Raw genomic sequence first — 27,913 nt, 5'->3', positions numbered from 1 at the left:
TATGTAAGTGTTTAGACTCAGTCTCATCTAGTGAACCATATAATTATTTGTAAGAAAAATAATTCATGAGAAGCAAAACACACTGCAGATAAGTAGTCCACTATTAGAGAACCCTATAAAGTATAATACAGTAATTAGAGAATCTTACATTTAAAAATGAATTATTTACTCATACAAAGGTTATTGTGTTTCTATGGCTTTACTTCAATTTGGTTAATTTTTCAGCTTGACGTTTTAAACGATCATGTATTTTACCAAAATATTCTATTCCCCGACCACTGATGGGTTTTTGTAGAATACTAGAGCTTGTATCAATAGGTTTAGTGTGGTCATTTAAAAATAAATGAAATAAAAAGTGCTAAACAATTTATGGGATGGGGGAAGAAAAACATCCCTGTTTCCAAAAGAAACATCAGAGGCAAATTAGATCTGAACCCCTAAAATTGGGTCAAATGCCCTTTAATAACTGAATAGGCACTTTAAAATCAGAACAGGGGAATTTTCTTTCCTTGTATCCCTTCATTTTTTCCTTCTTTTTTGCATATAGTAGAAAGAGAATTTGCTACTGAGTTAGAAAAAAAAGTTGAACTGTGATTGTTTATTAAGTAATGGAAAAAAGCATGAATCATTCCATCAGTTGTGTGATCTGGGAGATTCTACTGGCTTATTTTAACTGACTTTTAAAACAGGGGTGCTTGGGGTCTACTTGTCCAAGCACATGTCTACTCTGATCTTCAAACATATCCTCATCTTTGCCACTTACCTGAGCTTCCTACCCATGGGGACCGCGCTCACTCTCTAGCACAAAGGGTCCCAAGTAGATCACACTACCTCTCCCAAGCCTCTGACTGGACTGGGACAGGGCAGGGGGGACTATATCATTCACAGAAGGTGAAGGCCTCACATTTAAGGACCACTGTTCTCAAAGAAGACAGCAGTTCAAAGGGGTGCCTGACATCTGATGACACAGAGGGCCACACCTGCCCTGCGCAGCCCGGCAGACACGAACACTCCTATTGGCGAAGGTTTTAGCAAACTGTCACACCTCACGGAAGAAAAATCTGTACTAAAGCCACTGCTGGCACTTATAAGTTGTAGAAAAGGCTCATTTCCTATCCCCTCCTCTTACTCCAGACCAATGACAGACACTGTGATGGGTAAATGCATTTTTAGTATGTTCTAACTTGACATTAATAAAGCCTAATAAGGAAAAGCAACAGCTATTTCCCCAACCACACCCAGCACATACAGAATATTTTTCTATTCCGTGATTATCTCCATTTCAGTATGTGCAGTATATGCTACCGATTAATGACAACACTGGAAAAATGCAATACAATAATAGTAAAACACCAACAACTTTTAACATCGATATTCCCCAGCATATACAAACGTACACACACACACTCCCACAATCCCACTATTTGGGGGACATTCATCACTGAGGAGCGAGTTCAGGGTATTTTCCCTGGATGTATAATTCACCATCTGAGGAGGTGCTGTCCAGGCGAGTAAGTATAAATTAGGGTGAACTGTGTCTGCAGCAAACCGATGACAACCTAGCATGACGATGACATCCGTCATGGTTCACTCCGTGTAGGATATGTACGTGAAGACTGTGGACCAGCTCTGCTCGTGCAGGTACTAGCATTCACTTGTCTTTTCATGGAATATGAAAGGTAAACTCAGGTTTCTTTGGTGATGGTCATTTGCTTGAATGGCAGATTTTTCTTCTGTCGCTGCATTAATGTTGTCTGAATAAATATCTTCATCATCATCGTCATCCCTCGAATTACCCTCCAGGCTGTGTCTAATGCCATAAGCGAAGTAAATCAGGAAACCTTTTAGAGAAAAAAATCAGTGTCTTAGGTGTGTCAGAAAATGGCTGTTTGTATATGGAAAATTTAATGCAGAACTTAATAGTGCCTTTTGCCTTCTCTTTCTGTGCTGTTTTAGAAGGACGGAATGCAAGTACAGGATATCTCATAAAAGGTCCTTGATAAACATCTTCCCAGTAGAATGTGCTTCTTCCTTTTTAACCTGCAATCTTTATATGCGTGTTTTTTTTCAATAAATATTTTTCAGATGTTTATGTAGAGAAATTTTTTTTTTTTACTTTCTCAACACTCAACACTCCACTTTAAACAAAAGGATCTGTGGGGGAAAATCTCATATACATCCCCCAGAACAAGTGGCGGGTTAACAAAGACACAGTCAGATATTTTGGAAAGCAGGCCCTGTGTGAACAGGGGACGTGCGTGTGCCTTACACACGTTACTGTCACCAGGAGAGGATGAAAAACTGTGTACTAAGCCAACTGTTTATTAACAGCCATGCTGACTGGGGATCAGAGAGGAATGTTTTAAGTATTCTCGCAAGATGTGTAGGCATTTTGCCGTATTGTAGCTATATTTTAAAAAATTGGTTGAGCGTTTTGGGTTGATGTGAAATGCATTATAATTTTCCCATGTAAAATCACGGGAAGCAGGCTACCAATGAGTATTTGGTAAGTCCAGTTATTAGGAGTGATTCTATTTCCTCTCATGTCATTCGAGGTTTGAAGATCCAACCCTCCTTGTCCTCAAATAAAGGTACTGTTATCACCATTTTACAAAGAAAGTGAGGCACAGAAGCAGGGGTATAACATGGCCTAGGTGACACAGCTAATACATGGCAGGGGTGGATCGAAACGTGGAGAGTCTGGCTCTGTAGTTCATGCTCTTCACCAAGGTCAAGTACATGACTAAACCTCAGTGAGCTACAACTTGAGGAAAGAAGCAGTGGCTTTTGGAAAGGCAGGAAGGGTAGAGAAGCTCTCCACCAGATTACAAAGAGATTCTTCTGGGCTCAGAGTAGGGGAGAGAGTTCTATGGTCCTGTTCCCCGGGGGTTTGGGCTCAGCTTCCTGGCAGCACCTGGGGAGGTGGCGAGATCACAAAGGAATGGCTTTGTGGTACATTATGGAGGGCAGAGCCGACTGGCAAGTGATTATCGTCAGGATCCTGGCCCTGAGGCAACAGAGCCACCTATCAGAAGTGGCCACAGTGACAGAGAGAATACTCCAGAGTAACCTGCGTGGAGGGATAACCTTTGATGCACCCAATTCCTTGACACAGTGTCAGATCCCCCAAATATGGGCAAAACTCTAGTGTGGGTATGGGGGGGGATGGGCAAAAGTGACTAGGTTAAATCGCCTGTCAACTCAAGTGGGTTGGTGGCTTGAGACTGAAATTAAGTTAATTTACAGCCACAAAAGAGATTCATTCGTTCATAATAAGAGATTCATTCTTATTAAGCGAATGGGAGGACTGTCAAAAAGCACCAACTCTCAAACTCCTCAGGCCATCAAAACCAGTGCAGACTTAGCTCTCATTTCTCACTGCTTCACCTTTCAGCCACTTCAATTCATATTTTTAAAGACAGTTGGTGCTCAGTGCTTTAGTTACAACAAAGTTAAACTCTTCGTTTCTATGTCAATTTTCACATAGGAAACTGAAGAAGTCATGATGGAGAACAGTGCAGAATAGATATAAGTAAGCTCACTCATGTTACGCAATGCCAAATTCCACCCCAAGGCATTCTGATATCAGAAAAGAAATTTCTTGATATAAGCACATTCAAAATGTTGCCAGAAATCCACTGGCACTCTGGAAGGAACTGGCTTTGGAATCAGACTCTAGGGCTGCCATTTGCAATTTAGATTCCTTGACTTTTAGGGGCTTCATTTTTCTCACTCAAGAAGTTAGAAAAAATAGGACCTATAGAGTTTTACAGGGCTACTGGGAGAACTGAATTTTACAAAAGTATCTGGAAAAGTAAGTACTCAGATGTTTAAAAATTGGGAAAGGAAGAAACTGAAAGAAAAGGTCTTTATTTCTAGGAAGGGGGAGTGGATGCATTTCTCTAATCACAGTGCATGACATCAGAAAAAGAGAGCCCACGTTCAGAAAGCAAAAACATTAAAACACCTACCAAGCGCCATCCAAATGCTAAATCTGATCCAGGTGTCTGCACTCAACTGGACCATCAAGTAAATGTTCACCAGGATGCTGAAGGCTGGCAAAAATGGTAAGAACGGAACCTAAGGGGGGAAATATCTTCTTAAATATACTCAAATTTTGAAAGCACATTCCCCAAATTATTTCGACATGGTGGCAACTAATTTGACATACATACTTTCACACTGTGTCAGTAAGTTTATATTCTCACAGAAAGGACAACCTGAATAAAGACCACTCATCTTGAGAATACTAAAAGGAGCACCACATTTCACATTGTTTACTGCAGCCCAAAGCAACAGGGGATTTATCCAGCCCGCTAACACCTGCATCATCACCAAGATGCAATTGGTTTCAGGGTTTAGTTTACTTTAGGGTTTACCGGTTTAGTTCAGATATCAACAGGGCATCCCTCTGGAACTGGCTACTCATGGTATCTCAGGGGGATCCTACTCTTAGTTCAAATGGGACAAGAAAATTTCACTTGCAGTGGAAGGGCTTTTGGTGGAAATAATCTTCCTGGGAGGGTACTGAATTTCCAAAATAAAATATTCTAGTTATTCTTCTGATACTTCAGAATATCGGACAAGAAATTTGCTTACTATTATATAGAATAATGTGATGGGGGCACATTCACGTTTTTGAAAAGAATACTTTAGACAAAAAGGAGCATCTCAAAGAATTGTGACACTCTTGTTCATTGGTTAACGTCGTCAGAAGTGCTTTTTTTTTTTAAAGAAACAATTCACAAAAACTAATGTACAAGAGAAAATGTGGATAATATTTAGGATCTCCAATCCTCATGACACGTACCATAAAGGCTACTTTTTGCTGATTCTGAGGCTGCCTCCAAATGATGAGCACAATGGCAATGCAGAGAACAAGCAACAGGACAAGAAGAGCGAGGCTCCACGCTTCCAGCCTGGCAATCGTGTGGACTCCACGCGTGGTCAAAATACTCAGGCCCAAAATGAGAAATGCTGCAGAGGTGACACGTTCGGGAAACAAAATCGGCACACGCCCTTCACTCAGACTCCTATGTTCAAAGAGTCTATTTTGATAAGACATCAAGTTCTTTCTAGATCTGCTCTGCCAAATACTAAAATTCTTCATTTTTATTCTGGGAAGAAATGGCTAATTTCCCTGACTTAAGAAACACAGCTCGCTTACTCATGACTGTCTCCCCTTAGAAGCCAGCCTCCCCTCTGGGCACTACCATCTTGCCTTTCGGCTCATGGGCTACAGTCTCAGATGAGACCACGTGGATTGATGGGATGTTGTCCGGGGTGGCTACTTCCCTTTTTGCAAATGGGAAAAGCAGGTCTGTTCATGTTCAGCTGTTGTAAACGCTGTTTATGTAAACAAATAATATATGATCTGCATCTTTTTTCCCTATTTCAGAGAGCGACATCACCGCCCACCCACCCTCCTCTGACCATCAAGTCTGCATTAGGGGTCCCTCCTATGTGCTCTCAGAGAAACTTGTACTGCTCTTAGCTTGCCGCCAACAGTCCTGTTCTGCAAAACCCAGTGAGAGCAAGGACCATCCCTCTTGATATCCCAAGTACCCAGCAGAGTTCCAGCCACACTAAAGATGCTCAATAAGTGTTTCTGAAAATATGCATGATTACATAACTGTGGGTGAGCCAACAGGATCTGCTATGCTGCCTCGCAGTCTCCTTGGGTCTCCGTTCAGTTATTGCCAGGTGTACTTTGCTTCACACAGGAAGCATCCTCACAGCTGACAAAATGGACCAATTTTGTGCTTCTGCCACTCTCACCTTAGGGAATTTCTTCCTTTCTTCTTCAATTACCAAGATATAATCAATTTATCCTGCTAATACAGAGATGAGCTCAATGACCAGTGACCAGTTAGGTTCAAATCTCAGGACTGAGGGTAATGCTAACATATCCTTTCATCCTCTTTCACATCATACCTGCTCTACCTACATATACCTGCTGGGTCTTTATAATGTACACAGTTGAAGCGGACTTACCGAGGAATCCTACCAGAAAGCTCACGAGAGAAGCCGACTGTTTTGTGGGCAGAAGCGAGGGGCTGACGAGGGTTCGCAGGCTGAAGCCCTGTCCTGGCAGCGCAGTGACCTGGGACGCGCTTTTGGAGGCAGTGTTGGCACACGATCCCAGAGCTTCTTTCTCAGGACAATATTTGGGTTGCTCGTAAGATAAGCCAGGCTGGTACCTATTCCCAAATAAAGGCATGTGTCTTTATTCTCAACGGACACTTGGTCCAAATGAAACGAGCATCTGAAACTCTAAGAGAGACATTTCCATTCACAGCTGGTGCAGTAAATCCACACGTCTTGTGGCTGCAGCCCCAGAATGTACTGAAGCAAGCCACACACCTGCTCAGTAGAATATCTGCAGCAACTCTGAATTTCCTCTGATAGCCACTTGATTAGAAAGTTATGTACATTAGATGCCGACGAGAGTTACATTTTATTTTATTTTATTTTTTTAAACATCTTTATTGGGGTATAATTGCTTTACAATTGTGTGTCAGTTTCTGCTTTATAACAAAGTGAATCAGTTATACATATACATATGTTCCCATATCTCTTCCCTCTTGTGTCTCCCCCCCCCCACCCTCCCTATCCCACCCCTCTAGGTGGTCACAAAGCACCGAGCTGATCTCCCTGTGCTATGCGGCTGCTTCCCACTGGCTATCTACCTTACGTTTGGTAGTGTATATATGTCCATGCCTCTCTCTCACTTTGTCACAGCTTACCCTTCCCCCTCCCCATATCCTCAAGTCTGTTCTCCAGTAGGTCTGTGTCTTTATTCCTGTCTTACCCCTAGGTTCTTCATGACATTTTTTTTTCTTAAATCCCATATAGATGTATTAGCATACAGTATTTGTCTTTCTCTTTCTGACTTACTTCACTCTGTATGACAGACTCTAGGCCTATCCACCTCATTACAAATAGCTCAATTTCGTTTCTTTTTATGGCTGAGTAATATTCCATTGTATATATGTGCCACATCTTCTTTATCCATTCATCCAAAGATGGGCACTTAGGTTGTTTCCATCTCCGGGCTATTGTAAACAGAGCTGCAATGAACATTTTGGTACATGACTCTTTTTGAATTATGGTTTTCTCAGGGTATATGCCCAGTAGTGGGATTGCTGGGTCATATGGTAGTTCTATTTGTAGTTTTTTAAGGAACCTCCATACTGTTCTCCATAGTGGCTGTACCAATTCACATTCCCACCAGCAGTGCAGGAGTGTTCCCTTTTCTCCACATCCTTTCCAGCATTTATTGTTTCTAGATTTTTTGATGATGGCCATTCTGACTGGTGTGAGATGATATCTCCTTAAGAGTTACATTTTAAAGTGAGGCAAGTGTGACAACAGGATGATTATTCTGGAAATATCTATGTCCAAAGGAGACGCACTTCACAAAAACAGCACAGAAACTCTGGTTAAATATCAGCTACAGAGTAACATACAGCCTTCGCTTTGGCCTTCAAAGGCCTCATTGCAACCTGTCTCTCCGGCCTTATCTCCCTCATCTCATACAGCCACCTCCCACCCATTCTCCTCTATCACTGATCCCCTTCCCCTTTAGCTGGCATCAAGATATCAGCCTGCTTCAATTCCTAGTATCTGCCCAGTCTCCCCAGTGTGGTCTTTTCCCTCTGAGCAGCCTTTGGTTCAACTTAAAAGTAACATTTGTCCCCCATCCAAAGAAGAAATATGCTCACTGAGAAAAAAATACACAAAAAGGAGGGTACGCAGAAGAAAACTGAAGCCACCCATTACACCACTACTCAGTATGAATCACTGCTAGCATTTTGGTACACTTTCAGCCAGGTATAAATGCAAATATGTGTATATATACGCAAAAATCATTTCTTCGTGCAAATGTATGTTACTATTTAAATAAATTCAGATGCTACATATAGCTTTGCATCCAGAAACTGATATATTTCTCCATATAATTAAATATTTTATTTGCTGTTAGAAGAGTCAAATGATAAAGGTACCCTTCTTTATTTAACTATTCTTTTTTTTTATTGAAGTGTAGTTGATTTACAATGTTGTGTTAGTTTCTGGTACACAGCAAAGTGTCTGTGTGTGTGTATATATATATATATTCTCTTTTTCATATTCTTTTCCATTATGGTTATTTTAGGATATTGAATATAGTTCCCTGTGCTACACAGTAGGACCTTGTTGATTATCTATTTTATTAACTATTCTACTATTGATATTCAGCTTAGTTCAAATTTTTCACTATTGCATATATCTGTGTGTGCCTCTTTGATTAAATCTTTAGCATAAAAGCTTAGCAGCTGGACCACTGGGATTAAAAATATAGTATTCTTAAGTGTTTTTATACATTATGAGAACTTGCTGTTCCCACAGATTAGGCCTACCTTTGGTAATTCTCAATTTTAGTTGATTCTTTGCTTACGGACCAAGTATGCTAATTATGCTTTGTACTCACGTTTGTATGTCTACGGCCTCTCACCTCTGTGAGACAGCTAGCTCCTTGAAAGCAAGGTCAGTGAGCCCTAATTTTCCCCAGGCCCCACATGACACACACTCTTCAGAACCATCCGGCAATGAGGACAACTCACCTGAGGATGAGAACACAGGCTGCGACCAGAGAGTAGGCCAGAAGGGTGCCGATGGACATCATGTCCACGAGGGCCTTCAGGTCAAAAAGAAATGCCATCACAGCTATTGGGAAAAGAAAGAACAGGGAAGAAAACAGCCTGTGAGAAAATTCCACACAGTTGATAACTTTCAAGTCAGGGATAAGTGATGGGCACTTTTTTGTTTTAGTGCCAATGGTAAGTCAAAGTGTAGAAAGTGTATTTCTCACAGTTAACGAGATGTTCTTTAGGTCAAACAAACTGCTAACAGAACTTCAAAAACCCTCGGCTGTCTATCTAACAAAACACATCTACTTTGATTACTTAAAAAATATTGGCCTGACAAAGAGTGAAAATATTATATGACAGAATACTCTCCTTTGATGTTTCAGAAGAAAAACACTGCTAGGAAATATTGGCTGGCTCCTTTTTAAAAAAACATAAAAGAATTCGAACAGAAGAGCTTTCATTATAGATGTTATATAATCATTTTAATTCCCATCTGCATTCTGAGTTATATCTTCTACAGAATAAAATAATGTCCAATTAAATTATGTTTCTGATAGTGGCTAAATTCTACTCTGATTAAAACCACACAATCTGACTAAATTTGAGTGATCTGTGACCCGTCCCCAGGCCCCAATAATGTTAAGAGGCAAAGTATAATTTATACATATTGAATAGTCAACTTGCACTTAGCAACGTTTTTTCTCCATTGAAACATCAAAATAGTGATGATATTAACTTGAATTTACCAAATAGTTGTCCCTATCATAATAAGTAGAAAACACCACATTCCACCCATGGGGTGTTCCAGACACCTCAGCAAGCTTTCTATCTCTATGATCTCCATTTATCTTCAATTCAATAATCCTATGAGACAGGGGAAATTATTTAGATTCAGCATTATAGCGCAGTATTTGACTGTTTTTAAACAAAACCCCAGCAATTTCACATGGTTTAACTTAACAGGATTATTATACTCTTTTTTATAGACAGGCTAACTTAACAATGTTACAACTAGTAGGTAGAAGCGGGGTTCCAGCTAAACCAACATGCCCGTGCCCCTTCTATAATAGCACATTGTTTCTTTAAATACACCCCATGCCTTACTTTGAAAAATCTCCATTGCTAATATAGTTATACATCAGATTAAAATTTTAATATGTTTTGTAAGAACCACAGATAACCAAAACAAGGTAGCCAAAACAGAAGAAAATGATTAATTATCCATACAAGCTCTTTGATTTAAGTTAAAAACAAGCAAAGCAAGATGTGGGACTACAGAATAACAAAACATAATATTTTAGAGCATTAAAAATGTTACAATTATCTTCTTTTAATTATTAATTTCAATATCTTATTATGCTGGCAAATTAAATTCTTCCTGAAGGAAGAAGAGTACATTTTAAAAAATTATGAATACACAGTAGAGAATTAATGGGCAAGATTTTACTGGAAAAAAAAAGCTTTTACGGAGTAAATAAAATATGTTTTTCTTTGTCAAGATTTATGAACTATCTTTAATATCATAATGCACTGTTTAATCATAAAGTGGGCCTTAAATCATCTAGTGCAACCTTCATTTTATGGGGGCAGAAATCTAAGCACTGAGAACATAAGTGATTTGACCTCCCAACATACATCTAATAAAGTGCCAAATTTATTACAAAACATTATAAAGTGCAGTTGTTTAGGCAAATACTTTCTGACTCTGAAAGAATCCCATTTCATACATAATTAAGCATTAGTGTTCTCTAATCTAATTTCCCCCAAATTCAGAGCCTCAACAAAATTATCATTTTTTGGTTTGAATTTCTACTACAAGAGTGTTTATTGTTTTATCTATAAAGCTGGCTAAAGTCTTTCTCTTCCTCTCTTCCTTAAAACAGGGGCTTTAAGGCCATTCTCTTGATCTGTAAAATCTCTTTGAAAATTTCCACATGGAATAAGAATCTGGACAACTAGGGTGCCTGCTGGATGCTGGTGGGAGACCTTGACGCCCAAGGAGATGGGTGGAACCCCCACGTGAACCGGTAGGACGTAGGGGGACTGAGAGGGGAAGAGAAGTGGAGGCCGGACAGGACCAGTGCCCTGGAGGGGTGGCTGGAAGGGGGAGGGGTTCCCATGCCTGGAGGGACACTCGGGACTCGGATCAAAGGGGAATGCGCTGAGCATTTCCCCTGCCCAACTGGCCCGGCTCTCAGGCAGGTCCTACACCCTCAGAGGGCCCCTCCAGGCCGTGTTGCTCCTGGGGGCTAGGAGGGAGGTTGGGGGAGAACAGGAGAGGCAGGCGGGAGGGGCCCTCCAGGACCGGAGGAGCAGGAGAGGAGGGGAGGGTGTTTGCCCCTCCGACTCGGACCAAGAAGCCTGCTGTTCTCTCAGGCCGGGTCCCCACCCTCTGAGACCAGAGGCACAGCCAGGACCCCTTCTGTTGAGCCTAAGCCCCACCACCCCCAAGGGCCTTTTCCAGCCCTGTGGGTCCTAAGCATAGGTCCCACCCACTGCCAAAACCCGGCCCCTGCCTAAGTCCCGCCCCCACAGCCAAGGCCTTTTCCACCTTTTTTTTTCCTCCTCTTTTTTACTATTGTGGTTCTGTTTTACCTTCCAAAAGTTGTTCACCTATATTTTTATTTTTATATTCTTTCTGACATATCTGTTAGTTTCCTAGTCTAATTTTATTTTTTACTCTTTGTTATTGTTCTCCTTTTTTTTTTATTGCCACCCCATGCAGCTTGTGGGATCTTGGTTCATGAGCGGGGATTGGGCTGAAGCTCCTGTGGTGGGAGCTCCAAGTTCGAACCACTGAACTAACAGAGAACCTTAGACCCCAGGGAATATTCATTAGAGTGAGGTCTCCCGGAGGTCCTCATCTCAGCACCAAGACCCAGCTCTACCCAACAGCCTACAAACGCCAGTGTTGGAAGCCTCAGGCCAAACAACCAGTAAGACAAGAACACAATCCCACCCATCAAAAAAAAAAAAAAAAAAAAGAGACAGCAAAAAAATATGTCACAGATGAAGGAGCAAGGTAAAAACCTACAGGATCAAATAAATGAAGAGGAAATAGGCAATCTACTTGAAAAAGAATTCAGAGTTATGAGAATAAAGATGATCCAGAATCTCGGAAATAGAATGGAGGCACGGATTGAGAAAATACAAGAAAGGTTTAACAAAGATCTAGAAGAACTAAAGAACAAACAAACAGCGATGAACAATACAATAACTGAAATGAAAAATACACTGAAGGAATCAATAACAGAATAACTGAGGCAGAAGAATGAATAAGTGAGCTTGAAGACAGAATGGTAGAAATAACTGCTGAGGAGCAGAATAAAGAAAAAAGAATGAAAAGAATTGAAGACAATCTCAGAGACTTCTGGGACAACACTAAATGCATGAATGTTCAAATTACAGGGGTCCCAGAGGAAGAGGAAAAAAAAAAAAGGGTCTGAGAAAGTATTTGAAGAGATTATAGTGGAAAACTTCCCTAGTGTAGGAAAGGAAATAGTCACCCAAGTCCAGGAAGCACAGAGAGTCCCATACAGGATAAGCCCTAGGAGAAACACACAAAGACACATATTAATCAAACTGACAAAAATTAAATTCAAAGAGAAAATATTAAAAGCAGCAAGGGAAAAGCAAAAAATAACATACAAAGGAATCCCCATAAGGTTATCAGCTGATTTTTCAGCAGAAACTCTGCAGGCCAGAAGGGAGTGGCAGGATATACTTAAAGTGATGAAACAGAAAAATCTACAACCAAGGTTACTCTACCCAGCAATCATTCAGATTGAATGGAGAAATCAAAAGCTTTTCAGACAAGCAAAAGCTAAGAGAATTCAGCACCATCAAACCAGCTTTACAACAAATGCTAAAGAAACTTCTCTAGGCGGGAAAGACAAGAGAAGAAAAAGACCCACAAAAACAAACCCAAAACAATTAAGAAAATGGTAATAGGAACATACATATCGATAATAACCTTGAATGTAAATGGATTAAATGCCCTAACCAAAAGACACAGACTGGCTGAATGGATACAAAAACAAGACCCATATATATGCTGTCTACAAGAGACCCATTTCAGACCTAGGGACACACATAGACTGAAAGTGAAGGGATGGAAAAAGATATTCCATGCAAATGGAAATCAAATGAAAGCTGGAGTAGCAATACTCATAGCAAATAAAATAGACTTTAAAATAAAGACTGTTATAAGAGATAAGGAAGGACACTGCATAATGATCAAGGGATCAATCCAAGAAGAAGATATAACAATTATAAATGTTTATGCACCCAACATAGGATAAGGCAAGGACAATACATAAGGCAAATGCTAACAACCATGAAAGAGGAAATCGACAGTAACACAATAATAGTAGGAGACTTTAACACCTCCCACTTACACCAATGGACAGATCATCCAAACAGAAAATAACTAAGGAAACACAAGCTTTAAATGACACAACAGAGCAGATAGATTGAATTGATATTCATAGAACATTCCACCCAAAAGTGGAAGAATACATTTTCTTCTCAAGTGTACATGGAATATTCTCCAGGATAGATCATATCTTGGGTAACAAATCAAGCCTTGGAAAATTTAAGAAAACTGAAATCATATCAAGCATCTTTTCTGACCACAATACTATGAGATTGGAAATCAATTACAGGAAAAAAACTGTAAAATACATGGAGGCTAAACAGTGCACTACTAAATAACCAAGAGATCACTGAAGAAATCAAAGAAGTAAAAAAACACATAGAAACAAATGACAACAAAAACACGATGACTCAAAACCTATGGGACACAGCAAAAGCAGTTCTGAGAGGAAGTTTATAGCAGTTCAATCTCACCTCAAGAAACAAGAAAAATCTCAAACAATCTAACCCTACACCTAAAGCGACTAGAGAAAGAAGAACAAAGAAAACGCAAAGTCAGTAGAAGGAAAGAAATCATAAAGATCACAGCAGAAATAAATGGACTAGAAATGGAGGAAACAATAACAAAGATCAATAAACCTGAAAGTTGGTTCTTTGAGAAGATAAACAAAATTGATAAACCCTTAGTAGAGCTATCAAGAAAAAAAGGGAGAAGACACAATTCAATAAAATTAGAAATGAAAAAGGAGAAATCACAACTGACACCGCAGAAATACAAAGGACTATAAGAGACTACTACAAACAACTATATGCCAATAAAACGGGCAACCACGAAGAAATGGACAAATTCTTGGAAAGGTACTGAACCAGTAAGACTGAACCAGGAAGAATTAGAAACTACAAACAGACCTATCACAAGTAATGAAATTGAAAGTGTAATTAAAAATCTTCCAACAAAAAAAAGTCCAGGACCAGATGGCTTCACGGGTGAATTCTATCAAACATTTAGAGAAGAGCTAACACCGATCCTTCTCAAACTCTTCCAAAAAATTGCAGAGGGAGGAACACTCTTAAATTCTTTCTATGAAGCCACCATAACCCTGATACCAAAACCAGAAAAAGATATCACAAAAAAAGAAAATTATAGAGCAATATCACTGATGTACATAGATGCAAAAATCTGGAACAAAATAGTAGCAAACAGAATCCAACAACATATTAAAAGGATCATACACCATGATCAAGTGGGATTTATCCCAGAAATGCAAGGATTCTTCAATAAACACGAATCAATCAATGGGATAGACCACATTAACAAATTAAGGAACAAAAACCATATGATCATTTCAATAGGTGCAGAAAAAGCTTTTGACAAAATTCAACACCAATTTATGATAAAAACTCTCCAGAACATGGGCATAGAGGGAACCTACCTCAACATAATAAAGCCCATATATGACAAACACACAGCAAACATCACACTCAATGGTGAAAAACTGAAAACATTTCCACTAAGATCAGGAACAAGACAAGGATGTCCATTCTTGCCACTCTTAGTCAACACAGTTTTGGAAGTCCTAGCCACAGCAATCAGAGAAGAAAAAGAAATAAAAGGAATACAAATTGGAAAAGAAGAAGCAAAACTGTCACTGTCTGCAGATGACATGATACTATACATAGAGAATCCTAAAGATGCCACCAGAAAACTACTAGAGCTAATCAATGAATTTCGTAAAGTTGCAGGATACAAAATTAATGCACAGAAATCTCTTGCATTCCTATACACTAATGGTGAAAAATCTGAAAGAGAAATTAAGGAAACACTCCCATTTACCATTGCAACAAAAAGAATAAAATACCTAGGAATAAACCTACCTAGGGAGACAAAAGACATGTATGCAGAAAACTATAAGACACTGATGAAAGAAATTAAAGATGATACAAATAGATGGAGAGATATAACATGTTCTTGGATTGGAAGAATCAATATTGTGAAAATGACTATACTACCCAAAGCAACCTACAGATTCAATGCAATCCCTATCAAACTACCAATGGCATTCTTCGCAGAATTAGAACAAAAAATTTTACAATTTGTACTGAAACACAAAAGACCCCAAATAGCTAAAGCAATCTTGGGAAAGATAACTGAGCTGGAGGAATCAGGCTCCCTGACTTAAAACTATACTACAAAGCTACAGTAATCAAGACAATATGGTACAGGCACAAAAACAGAAATATAGATCAGGATAGAAAGCCCAGAGGTAAACCCATGCAAATATGGTCACCTAATTTACAACAAAGGAGACAAGACCATACAATGAAGGGAAGGCAGCCTCTTCAATAAGTGATGCTTGGAAAACTGGACAGCCACATGTAAAAGAATGAAATTAGGATGCTCCCTAACACCATACACAAAAATAAACTCAAAATGGATTAAAGACTTAAGTGTAAGACCAGACACTATAAAACTCTTAGAGGAACACATAGGAAAAACACTCTTTGACATAAACCACGGCAAGATCTTTTTTGACCCACCTCCTAGAGTAATGGAAATAAAAACAAAAATAAACAAATGGGACCTAATGAAACTTAAAAGCTTTTGCACAGCAAAGGAAACGATAAACAAGACAAAAGGACAACCCTCAGAATGGGAGAAAATATTTGCAAATGAAACAACAGAAAAAGGATTAATCTCCAAAATATACAAACAGTTCATGGAGTTCAGTATCAAAAAAAAAACCAACCCAATCAAAAAATGGGAAGAAGACCTAAATAGACATTTCATCAAAGAAGACATACAGATGGCCAAGAGGAATGTGAAAAGATGCTCAACATCGCTAATTATTAGAGAAATATCAAAAGTACAATGAGGTATCACTTCACACCAGTCAGAATGGCCATTATCAAAAAATCTAGAAACAATAAATGCTGGAAAGGATGTGGTGAAAAGGGAACACTCCTGCACTGTTGGTGGGAATGTAAATTGGTAAAATCACTATGGAGAACAGTATGGAGGTTCCTTAAAAAACTACAAATAGAACTACCATATGACCCAGCAATCCCACTACTGGGCATATACCCTGAGAAAACCATAATTCAAAAAGAGTCATGTACCAAAATGTTCATTGCAGCACTATTTACAATATCCAGGACATGGAAGCAACCTAAGTGTCCATCGACAGATGAATGGATAAAGAAGATGTGGCACATATATACAATGGAATATTACTCAGCTATAAAAATAAACGAAATTGAGTTATTTGTAGTGAGGTGGATGGATCTAGAGTCTGTCATACAGAGTGAAGTAAGTCAGAAAGAGAAAAACATATACCGTATGCTAACGCACGTATATGGAATCTAAAAACAAATGGTGCTGATGAACCTAGTGGCAGGGCAGGAATAAAGACACAGACATAGAGAATGGACTTGAGGACACGGGGAGCGGGGGAAACTGGGGTGAAGTGAGAGAAGCATCGACATATATACACTACCAAATGTAAAATAGATAGCTAGTGGGAAGCAGTGGCATAGCACAGAGAGATCAGCTCGGTGCTTTGCGAGTACCTAGAGGGGTGGGATAGGGAGGGTGCGAAGGAAGCTCAAGAGGGAGGGGATATGGGGATATATGTATGCATATGGCTGACTCACTCTGTTGTACAACAGAAACTAACACAGCATTGTGAAGTAATTATACTCCAATAAAGACGTATTAAAAAAATTAAAAAAGAACTGTGAGAAAAAAAAAAAAGGATCCGTCCAAAAGCATTTTACGTGGATATTATGACATGCCAAAAGGTAGGCAAATGGAATTTGTGTTGTGTTTTTTTTTTTAACATGACTTAATATCAAAACTGTTGAAAGGGAAAATAGATTCCTAATGGGGTTTATGACCGTATAGGTATTAGTAACTCTTAGAGAACCATGATGGCCCAGGAAGTGGGGTTAGCCACCATACTGAGGGCAGTGATAACAATGACCAAGTATAAATTATCTTTGACATTTCTTATATTTAAATAAGAATGGGTAAACTTTAGCTTTTCAAAAATCCTATGGTCGTTTAGCAATATTCAACTTAAATCCTGGACGAAAAAGAAAATATTGAATCATTATTTTTAATTAACAATTCAAGTATTAAGTAATCATTCTTTAATTAACATTTCGTATGTCAATAAATAATTTTATGTGGTCATTCATCGATCTGAAAAGCATTTGATAGCTGATATATAGTGAAGAACCATTACAAACCTTTGCACATTAGTTAGAAGCCCCAAAGGTTAAGATAACGAAATAGGACCAAATCCCAAAGGGTCAGTTATGAATTTCGGTAGAGCACCGCCACCACAATTTGCAGATGTGATTCCAATGTTTATACCCTAATTTATCAGTGATTTTGTTCTTAACTTACATGCACAGCAAGCAGACCCTCTTTATAAGTCCATGCATGCGCATAAAATGCTCAAGTCCAATGCTGAAGAATCCTATGTTTGTAAAGCTTACCAGAGATGACCCCTGCAGTCAGTGTGGCAGCTACTGGTGACTGCCTCTTACTCACTCTGGCAAGAAATCTAAACAGTAAACCATCCCGGGCCATGGCAAACAGAATTCGGGGCAAAGGAAACATGGAACCCAGAAGACTAGAACAGAAAAATTCATAATCCACATGTGAGTTATTACAAGTATTATTCTAGATGAGTATATACTGGTAAAGACTGGACACACTAAAGTACAGAACCTATAGCAAAAAAAGAAATTCAAAATCGGAAATATTCACAAAAAAGTTATTAATCTTTATATATATATAAACAGAAAACGACCTAATTTTCCCTTTTTTTTCCAGAATCCTCGATGAAAAAAGATCCCCCTTTACTTAATAAAAGTCAACTCTCTCACCTGCCACCGCACCCGATGATAAAGTAGCAATTATTGGTGTCTTCGTTTTGGAATTGATTTGAGCTAGACATTTGAAAAGCAACCCATCCTCCGCCATAGCATAGATTACACGAGGCATTGGGAAAATGGATCCAAGAAGACTGAATAAAAAGCAAACACATGCAGTATGGCAAACACATTCATGCAAGATTACATCCCAGAACTGAAATTAAGTAATCGCATAAAACTCAGCATCACAGCTGTGATTATGAAGCTTTGATATTTTTAAAATGTATTATGATTGGGCATTTAAAAATAGATACTAATTAACCATTGTGCTACTTATTATTCTCTTACAGATATTTGCCCAGCACAATTATCAGACTAAAAACAATACTGCAAATAATTTGTGCAGGCCCATGATTACTACTAGATTAAAACTAAGGAATTAAGACCCAAAAAAACCCAATTATATCATTAAGACATTTTTAACTTAGAAAATAAAATTTATAAATTGATATGTAATTACAGAAAAGATTAAGTAATTTGATTTTATAGTATAGTCACTTCATTTATTCAATAACTACACATTTTTCATATTTATTTTACCATTATTTTTCCTCATATAGTGTGATCTTTGATCAAATTAATAATTCTTAGCATCATAAGACAATCAAGACAGGAAAAGACACACAAAAAATCAACTCACTGTATATTTAGTACATAAAAACAGCCGCAATTAAACGTTAGTAACAGTGCAGTTTAAGAAAACGATTTTTTGCTTTAGATGTTTTGAATTACTTGTGCGTTTACTGGCTGCATCATTCCATACATGAATTAGTTGTAAAAAATAACCACTGAAAGAGAAAGTAAGTAAAATGTATTTTTTAAATCCGTCTTCTTTATTTTTTAATAAAGCTGGGTTGAGTTGGCCACAAATAAATCTTTGTCCATCTCTCTTCTAAGACCATGGTGGCAAGGTATCACCACAGTTCAGATTTCTGAAACTGTTTGAAACTATTTAGAATAAACCTCAACACTGGCAGATGGCTAAGAAACCAACAGGGGTAATTTCTAATTGCTGCTTAATATTATCTTGAATACAAAATAAAAGAGAGTTTGAGGGGAAAAAAAGCTAGGCTGATGAATTATACCAAAAAAATTCTTTTTCCAATTTCAGACTTTTAGAAAATTATTTTCACTTCAAAAAATTAGTAATCAAGCAGAGATTAATTTTTCTCTTTGTAAGAATGCCCTAAGTATAGCACACTATAAAACTCAAATGAAATATCTTATGATCACATGTTAAATTAAAATATGAGTAGCTCAGGAAACTTGAGAAACGAATCGTAAAATCTTAAAATAAGCAGCTACTGAAAAAAAATAAATAAAATAAAATAAGCAGCTACTGAAAATCTGAATACTTGAGATTCAACTACTCTTTTCGCATAGATTTATACAAATTTCCACCATTAACTTGAGAACAGTAATTTCCATTTCTGCACCAAATTCACTCTGATCAGTGCTGACAGGAAGAAGTCTCAGTGCTTCATAATAAAAAGCACATTATACTTAACAATGCCACAGCATATAGCTTCCACTCATTACAGACATGATATTATTTTAAAAGACAGCAGAAAATGTCAAGTCTGCACATAAGGTCTCAATTGTCTGTAGCACTACAAGTAACACCAAAGCCAGCAGGGGAACATACTAGTATAAGTACATATATATATATGAATATGTATGAAATATATAAGTTTGTATTAATGCCATATATATATCCACAGAAGCTTGGATCATCATTATCTTGAAAAACTGAGTTTTAACTGACGGGGGAAACGTTTTTATCACTTAAGGTTTTGATATGGCAATTTGGGCGAACTATTCAGAGAATACAGTTGTATAATGTGTTCCTCCTATTAGGATTATTTTTAAAACATACAAAAGCAATTCTTTAGGCACTGACTACCTTTGCAGTAGCCCAGACAGCCCTGCCCCAAAGGCAATGCAATGTACCTTGTTGACAAAGCACAGAGGGAGCCTGCTGCAACGACATATTTGGCTGGACCCCATCCAACATACTCAAATGCTACAGGAAGGGGGCTTTTCTCATCGAGGAGGTAGTATGGCATCATCAGTGTTAAAGCTGCTGAGACCCCAAAATAGGCCATAAAGCAAACGAGCAGAGAAGTCACAATTCCAATAGGAATAGCTTTCTGAGGATTCCGGACTTCCTCACCTAAGGAAACATAAACGAAAGATTTGCATATTTAATAAAACATGAATAGGTAAAACATGAATTCTTCATAGTAATTCTACTCTGCTCTGTCCCTTCTGTTTTCTCAGCTTGCTCCATCTATGCTACATGACGCTTCTTCTCTTCTTGAGGGTCCTGTGCTGTCACATAAAGATCAAAGCCCGGGCTTCCCTGGTGGCGCAGTGGTTGAGAGTCCGCCTGCCGATGCAGGGGACCTGGGTTCGTGCCCTGGTCCGGGAAGATCCCACATGCTGCAGAGCGGCTGGGCCCGTGAGCCAGGGCCGCTGAGCCTGCGTGTCCGGAGCCTGTACTCCGCAACGGGAGAGGCCACAATAGTGACAGGCCCACGTACCGCAAAAAAATAAAAATAAAAATAAAATAAAATAAAAAAGATCAAAGCCCAGAGGCAAGAAGAGAAAGCAAGAAATCCTGCAAGTCAGTTTCCCATTTCCAGAAAGAAAAAATGTTATCCCAGCACTATTAAATGTTTAGGGATAGAACAGAAGTCTTAATCCATTTGGAAAATGATTCCTCCACAGAGATTACACATCATGGCATTCTGCAGGCCCTTAATTATGAAGGCTTCCATATATATGAAGACAAACTTCTACTCAGTGCATTGATTTATATTAAATTTTAGTTTTAATAAAAAACAGCCCTTTTTCAATCTTTCTAATACAATTTGGCAGTTAAAACACCCTAAATATGGTCAATTATAAGGCCATGCAATAATGTGAACCCAGAGGAAGCATTTAGAGACTAACTAATTGTAGCATGATTACTCTGTTGTACAGGATAAAGAGAAAAGAATTACCACAACGTATCTTGTCCTGTTAAAGAAGAAACAATTTAAGAGCATGATCATCGTTGTTACTCACTGTGATAGCACTTTCAGACCAAAGCCCTTTCAGACCAAAGGTTAAGGGTAGTAATTATGACCAACACTTATAAAGTAGCTGACAACTTGCAAAGTATTTTTCATAATCTTAGGTACCCTTCATAACATCTGAGAGGTAGGTATTGCTCTCCTGATTTTACCAATATGGAAACCAAAACTCAGAGAGTTTCACTACGTTTCTTTTTATACAGCAGGTGTTACTTCTGGGTCTGGAACAGCCCTTATTATCCCAAATTCTACCCTCTTCCCTTGAACCTCTGTTGTCTCCTATGGGTACCCATGTGGTTCAAAGAACAATTTTTCCTTCGACATAGAGCTAAGAGTTTGCTCTTACCCGTTGTTGCAATGCAGTCAAATCCCACAAAGGCATAAAAGCAGGTTGCAGCCCCAGCCAAAGTTCCTGCAAAGCCATAAGGCATAAAGCCACCAGCCCCATAGATACTTGTTCCATTTTCAGAAGGTGGCTCCCTAAGGAAGAGAAGCACATTGGAAAGTCATTTTCCTAGAAAACTGCTTCTTCAAGCAATTTGTCTCAAACTACAGCCTCGGAAGGTTATTGTGTCCATCAGCCCTCGGAAGCTGATGTGTACAAAACTGAAGGTAAACTCTGATTTTTTTCACCCTATCCTAGAGGATGTGGTGGTGTTCTCAATAATGGCACCCCTCTCTGGTCACCAGCACTCAACTAGAGGCTGATCATTAGCATAAGCAGAAGACTCAGATCCACTCTGGCTGGAACTCATAGCCAGGCAGGATTTTGAGAACAGAGACCCCATATATGGGCCATGATCTGAAATAAAGACAAGAGACTTTCTCTTCTCGTGGACAGTGGGGCAGACTGTACATCTGAAAATTTTACTAAGAGGACTTTTGACAAGGTGAAATAAAATTCTCTAATCTTGATTAATAATACTGAAGTTGAATATTCTATTACAGGTGAAAAATTGTATAAAACCAGAGGATACTAAATTTTTGTCTCATCAGAATGGCTACAAACAACATATGTAAAGAAAAACATGTACATGTACATCACTTCATGTAATAGACATTTTTGTGATCTTATTTACACATAGGAATATTATGCTTAAATAAATATTAGGATGAAACCTTTCATATATAATTAATTTAATATTTGAGATTATCAGGTTTAAAGTGAAATACATAGACAATTCTGCTTATGCAATCAATAACATTCTCAAAAAAACGAGCAGGAGTGAAAATTACTACAAGGTTGAAAGGATGCAATGGAACCAAAGAGTGTCCCCAAAGGAAAAACTAAAGGATGCATGACTCAAAAATGCTCTTTGTTATTTTGAGGTGACAAGTCTTTGGAGGGAAAAAACCATCCTTCCAATGGTTAGGACCTGTCCTTGCTCTTCCTTAAAACTGGAGCCAGGCTTGAGATTAAGAACCAGCAACTGCATGGCTTTAAGCAGCTGCTCCGTAGTGAGCACACCTATGCATTCAGGAAGAACAGTCTTGAAACAGAACAGACCTTCAGAAAGTTCTCTGAAGCAAAAAGTTTGAGAACAGTTTTTCTAGAGGAAAATGTAACATAAGACAAAAGCAAGCAAATATTTAAAAAAACCTCAAAATAGGAGAGGAAAAACCCGAATATTTAACCTGGCACTTGCAGATATATTTTTGAGAAACTCTTCACTAATCTTCCAGTTTGCCACGTTTCCTTTCACAAACCCAGCGACCATAACAAAGAGAAGGACCAGGATATTAATGGCTGTGAAGACTTTATTCACCCAAGCAGACTCTTTTACTCCAAAAGATAAAAGACCTATGGAAAAAGAAAGGATATTTTAGTGTTTACCTAACCTTTAGGAAAAGGCAACAGCATTTTGAGACAGTTACAAGCTTTAGGATATCATTTCATCAGCATTCATATATTTAACTGACATTTACCCCTTTCTATTGAGAGTTCTTAGTCACCTAACTGTGAATAAAACTAACTTGATTTCAGAATGCAGACTGTGCTCATAGCCAGGAGATCCCAAACTCTCTGATAAATGAATAAATTTAGTAACTGGCTTTTATTATCAATGGGTAGGTAAAGTAACTTAATTTTAATGAAATGCTGTTCTAAAAAGCCATTTCAAGGTTAATGGCTGAAAAATTTTTAAAGTAAAACTCAATCATATTGTCTGCCTCATATTTACAGAATACATTAAACAAAATAATTATTCAATTGTCATGACAAAAAATATTTTGTTAAATCTATTCATTTTAATAGTTTTATTTTTATATTCTGATTGTAAATGCAATCAATTTCCTATTCAAGTAACCTGAAGATACAGAAAAGGAAAAAAAAGAAAGGAAATAAAGATCAAGTGTAATTTCCTTTCCAGAATTTTGCACACACACACACAAAGACACACAGGCACACATTTACATACATATAACCTCATTTTTAACAATCACATACTCTTCTACTGTATGGAGACACTACATTTTACTCCTATATTTACAGACCATCAGGTCACTGTTAGTTTCTTACAACCATAAACAGTACTGACCTAATCATCCTTTTATAAATATCTTTTTACACTTTCTAATTATTTCTTTACAATAATTTTCTATAAGGTAATACCATATCAACGGTATACACTTTATGTAAGACTTTTGGTTCACACCATCAAAACAGTCTCCAGAAAGTTTGGCCCAATTTAAATTGTCCATTTTTTCCCATTAGGCTATTCTTATTCATATTGATTTATAAGACTTATTTATACAATAATGCTATAAGCTCTCTCACTGTATATGTATAGAGCATGTTTTCCCTAATTTATCATGTACTTTTGATCTTAGTGTTGATTAAACATGTAAGAAAGTTTTAGAATATAAATTTTTCCTCTTTAGTTTCTACCTCTAGAAAGATTTTCCCTAATATTAACACCAAAACATTCACTTTTGTTTCCTTCCACTACTTTCATGATTATATCTATCATATCTATATCTTTAATACATCTTGTATAAGATATGAATTATGGATCAAAGAAAGTTTACTTTTTACTGTTGGGGAAATAACTGTGATGAAAGGCTTATATCACATACATACTTGCTTCTTCCCCGTATCTGTACCACCCATGATCAAAAAGCAAAATTATCCAAGTAGAGAGGAGAAAAGCTGAATTTCATTCTCCTACCTGTATAATTCCCAGAATTATACAAGAATACAACTATACTAATATAAAGGAAAACTGTATGGTCAGTACAATTATTGACTGTCAGTACAATTACTGACTCTGTGACTATCTGTCAGATTAGGAAACACTATATAACTCTACACCTTGGAAATATACACTATACTACTATACATTTGGGAAAATAACAAAGCCACCACCAAGTTTTATAAAAGTTTCCCAATACCCCAAGTGCACTCTCCATTCTGAGATCCCCAACTCCCACCAGTAAATTAGCCTTCTCATCTAAATGCTGCATACATTTCCCTTGTATCTTTAATAAAACAACTGCCTCAGTTGACAAGACATTTGGCATTACAATATGAATAAAGATTACAACAGGAGGTTTTGGTCTTTGAAGTTTCTAAGAACAAAGTGGTCATGTAATCTTAGCCTGTCCTGAAAGAAAACACATGATGGTTGATGAACATGGGACATAAAATACAGGCCAAGGCCTGAGTCTTGCCATGGAATTTTTAATGACTGAAACTGTGTCATAACTACATGCTTCTCATCGTTTAGAGATTAAAGCTGAATATTTAAGGTCACTGAAACCATCCTTAAATAAAATGTGATGTAACTAATTTAATGTTAGCTAGGCGGTTGAGAAACCGAAACAAATAAAACCTATCACCTGTTGAAAAACAATTCATGCAATTTTTCTTGACATTAGAAGGAAAATGCCAAATAACTTGGACCTATAAATTTTGTTCATGTCCCTACCCATATCCCTACCTAAAACATTAAATTAATGGCTAACATTTTAAAGGGTAAAGTTATTTTTTTAATTATGTAATTTTATAAGGAAAAATTATAGAAAGATAGGGAGAAAGTAGCTAGTGATAAGGTTGGACAGGAAAGCAAGGGTCTATCAACCAGGAAATGGGAACAAACATGGACTTTATTCTTAGTGCAATCCTTGATGGATTTAAGCAGGAGTGCCAGGTAGTTTGACAATCAAAATTGAAAACGCTCAAATAATTAAAACAAATATTAGGGGACAGCAGGGATGAGCTATGCCTACAAAATAAAACTGCCGGCCATCTAAGAGCTTACTATGCATCAAGCAAAAAGCCTGCACAAGATAAACATTGACGTCCTCATTTTATGGATGAACAAACTGAGTCATGGGAAGATTAAGTCACTCAATGTTCCAAAGACAGGAAGTGGCAGAGTAGAACTGAAAACCTGGTCACTCTAATTCCTATGCCTTTCTAAACTATTATGCTACACAACTGATGAAAACAGGAAAATTCTAGTATCAAGTATGTTTGTCTCCATAATGTCTGCATTAAAAAAAATGACGGGTGGTTTGAATATGCTCCCCTTTTCAACCAGATGTCTACATTATATAGGCATAAATAGAAAGACAGAATTTCTTCTAGAAACAGTATGCTTGCAAATATCCTTAGTTGTAACTAACAAGATGAAATAAGGCCAAAAATTTTATATCCTTCCTTATTGAAGCTTTGTTGCCATTCCTGCAAATCTCCAATTAGTATTATAAAATGTATGTACCGTATCTGATTATTTAGTGCATTCCAGGTGTCACGGACTCAGAAGTACTATTTCTACCGTTCCATGTAATTTAGATTTATTTTTGAAACATACTTATGACAGAAGATAAAATGTGATTCTAGCTAGTCACAAGGCCCACAGATGTCCAATAGTAACTTATGTGTATAAGTATGCTGCCTAACCTTCGAACTCAGGTCCCAAATTCAGTGGTAACCTATTTTCCTGGGACAACTAGCCCGGCTCATCTTAGGGAGAAGTGTAATTGGTTTTCTTACCTGCTAGAAGTAATATAAGGCACACAGCAAAAAAGTCAGGATACTCTGCAAGGCCAGTATAATTCATTTTGAAGTATGTCCTGAAAAACTGACCAATCTGTTTGCTAAGAAGTTCATCAAAGGTGCCACTCCAAGCCCTTGCAACACTTGACGTTCCTTCCAAAACACAGAACGTTCAGAGAATACAAAGTCAGTGGGAGAAAATTAACATAACATCTTTTGCTACTCTATTCTAGGATAATCATGAACATTGAACATTTTAATCACATTTTAAACATTGAACATTTTAATCACACATAAAATTATCTTGATAACTTTATAATTACACAATAGCAATGAAATGCTCAAGTCCATAACTGTGGAATCAGGCAATTTTATTTGCATTAAAGAGCTATCGTTTTTTTAAGAAAGGTTTTCAAACCCACTAAGTGATGGCATATTCAGAGATGAAGCAGAATCACTGAATTTTGCAACTAGAAGGAGACACTGTATTTAGAGATGAGAAAAATGAGACACGCAGGGATCAATAGATACATTCTGATCACCTAGTCGCTAATTAATGCAGACCTATCACGGAACCCTAAGGCCGCTGACTCAGGAGTGCCATTTCTACCATTTTACCCAATTTGGTTGATTTTTTTGCAGACATACCTATCACATAAGATAAAATGAGATTCCAGCCAGTGATGAAGGCCCACAGTTCTCCGACAGTAACGTAAGTGTACAAATAGGCAGACCCAGTCTTGGGAACTCGGGCCCCAAATTCAGCATAGCATAGGCCTGCCATCACGGAAGCCAGCGCAGCGATGAGGAAGGAGACCACGATGCTGGGGCCAGAATCCGCTTTGGCAACCTCGCCAGCGAGGACATAAACTCCGGCCCCCAGAGTGCTTCCAACGCCCAGGGCAATGAGGTCCATGGTGGATAAGCAGCGGCACAGTTTGGTATCTTCTAGACTGTCCAGAGTGACGATTTTTCTCCGGATCAGACATCGCGCAAAAGACAGCGCTGCTCTGCAGGGAATCATTCTGAAGATGGCAACCTGAAGAAGAGAAGGGAGGGGGTTGAAAGCTGATCTGGAACTGCCATCCGTCCAGTTACCCTCCCAGCTTCTCCGCACAGCTGTGCCACCTGATTGCTTTCACTCCTTGCTGGAGGTGAGGCCCAGAGCAATCAGAAGGAGGGTTGAATGAGCCAAAGCTGTGATTTTCTCAGAGCTCACTCTGATGTGGCCTTTTAGAAGGATCTGCCACAAATGACTTATTTGGGGAGCAAAGGAATAGGAGCCTTGGGCGATTAAAAAGATTTGCCATTTTTGCTTGTTGTTGCAATTTTTAAGGATATGCCGATAGAAATATATTCCAAGAGGTGGCTTATTTGTTCCTTCAAGCAAAGGGGTAAATCACCTCATCTTTCTGGTTCTCTCTCTGTCTCTTTTCTTCAATCATTCCTTGAATTCATATTTTTTTAGGCCTTATTACACGCCAGGGATTGTGCCAAGATTATGTCTAGTATGGTGTGGAACGCTGGTATGGCCTCCAGCTTTACCAGACTTACATTCTAGGTATTGCCTAAAAGCAGGTAAAAACGCCATCATTATGTGGTCTACAGCTTTATCAAATATGTGTGAGCTCTGCTTTCATTTCCTTGTTTCATTTTAATGTGGAGCCACTTGAACCTTCTAGAATTAAAAGAATTCCCCCCAAAACATGCTTAGGGTTTTCTAAATAAAACTGCTATTCACTTATGCTTTAAGTATGAATTTGTAATAAAACACACATGCTTATTCATATTTACTTGCAATTTCTAAATAAATAAATAAAGTCAAAGTCCATGCCAAGTTGGATATATTCTTTTTTAAATGGAATTTGAATAAGGTAGACAGAAGGTCTCAC

General features: G+C 38.1%; 1 protein-coding gene across 2 annotated transcripts; it reads right to left on the bottom strand.

The window, feature by feature from the left end:
* Positions 1 to 668: 668 nt before the first annotated feature.
* SLC7A2 (solute carrier family 7 member 2) lies at positions 669 to 27,047 on the bottom strand. 2 transcript variants are annotated; one of them, XM_065900042.1, is made up of 11 exons: positions 26,670 to 27,047; positions 26,019 to 26,174; positions 22,658 to 22,823; positions 21,369 to 21,502; positions 19,896 to 20,118; positions 17,505 to 17,641; positions 8,604 to 8,706; positions 5,995 to 6,200; positions 4,811 to 4,977; positions 3,972 to 4,080; positions 669 to 1,841 (listed from the first exon to the last, which is right to left on the bottom strand). In XM_065900042.1, exons 1-11 carry the CDS (start codon positions 27,043 to 27,045, stop codon positions 1,645 to 1,647), a joined length of 1,974 nt encoding a protein of 657 aa, XP_065756114.1. In that variant the 5' UTR covers positions 27,046 to 27,047; the 3' UTR covers positions 669 to 1,644. The 2 variants fall into 2 exon arrangements, with proteins under 2 accessions (XP_065756114.1, XP_065756113.1); XM_065900041.1 differs by lacking the exon at positions 17,505 to 17,641 and adding an exon at positions 17,898 to 18,037 and having other exon boundaries at positions 1,645 to 1,841; positions 26,670 to 27,045.
* Between the last annotated feature and the right edge of the window lie 866 nt (positions 27,048 to 27,913).

The sequence above is a fragment of the Phocoena phocoena genome, chromosome 21 (genome assembly GCF_963924675.1).
Source record: "Phocoena phocoena chromosome 21, mPhoPho1.1, whole genome shotgun sequence".
Classification (NCBI taxonomy): Eukaryota; Metazoa; Chordata; class Mammalia; order Artiodactyla; family Phocoenidae; genus Phocoena; species Phocoena phocoena.
Note: the sequence above shows the minus strand (reverse complement) of the source record. Positions and strands in the feature narration are given on the sequence as shown.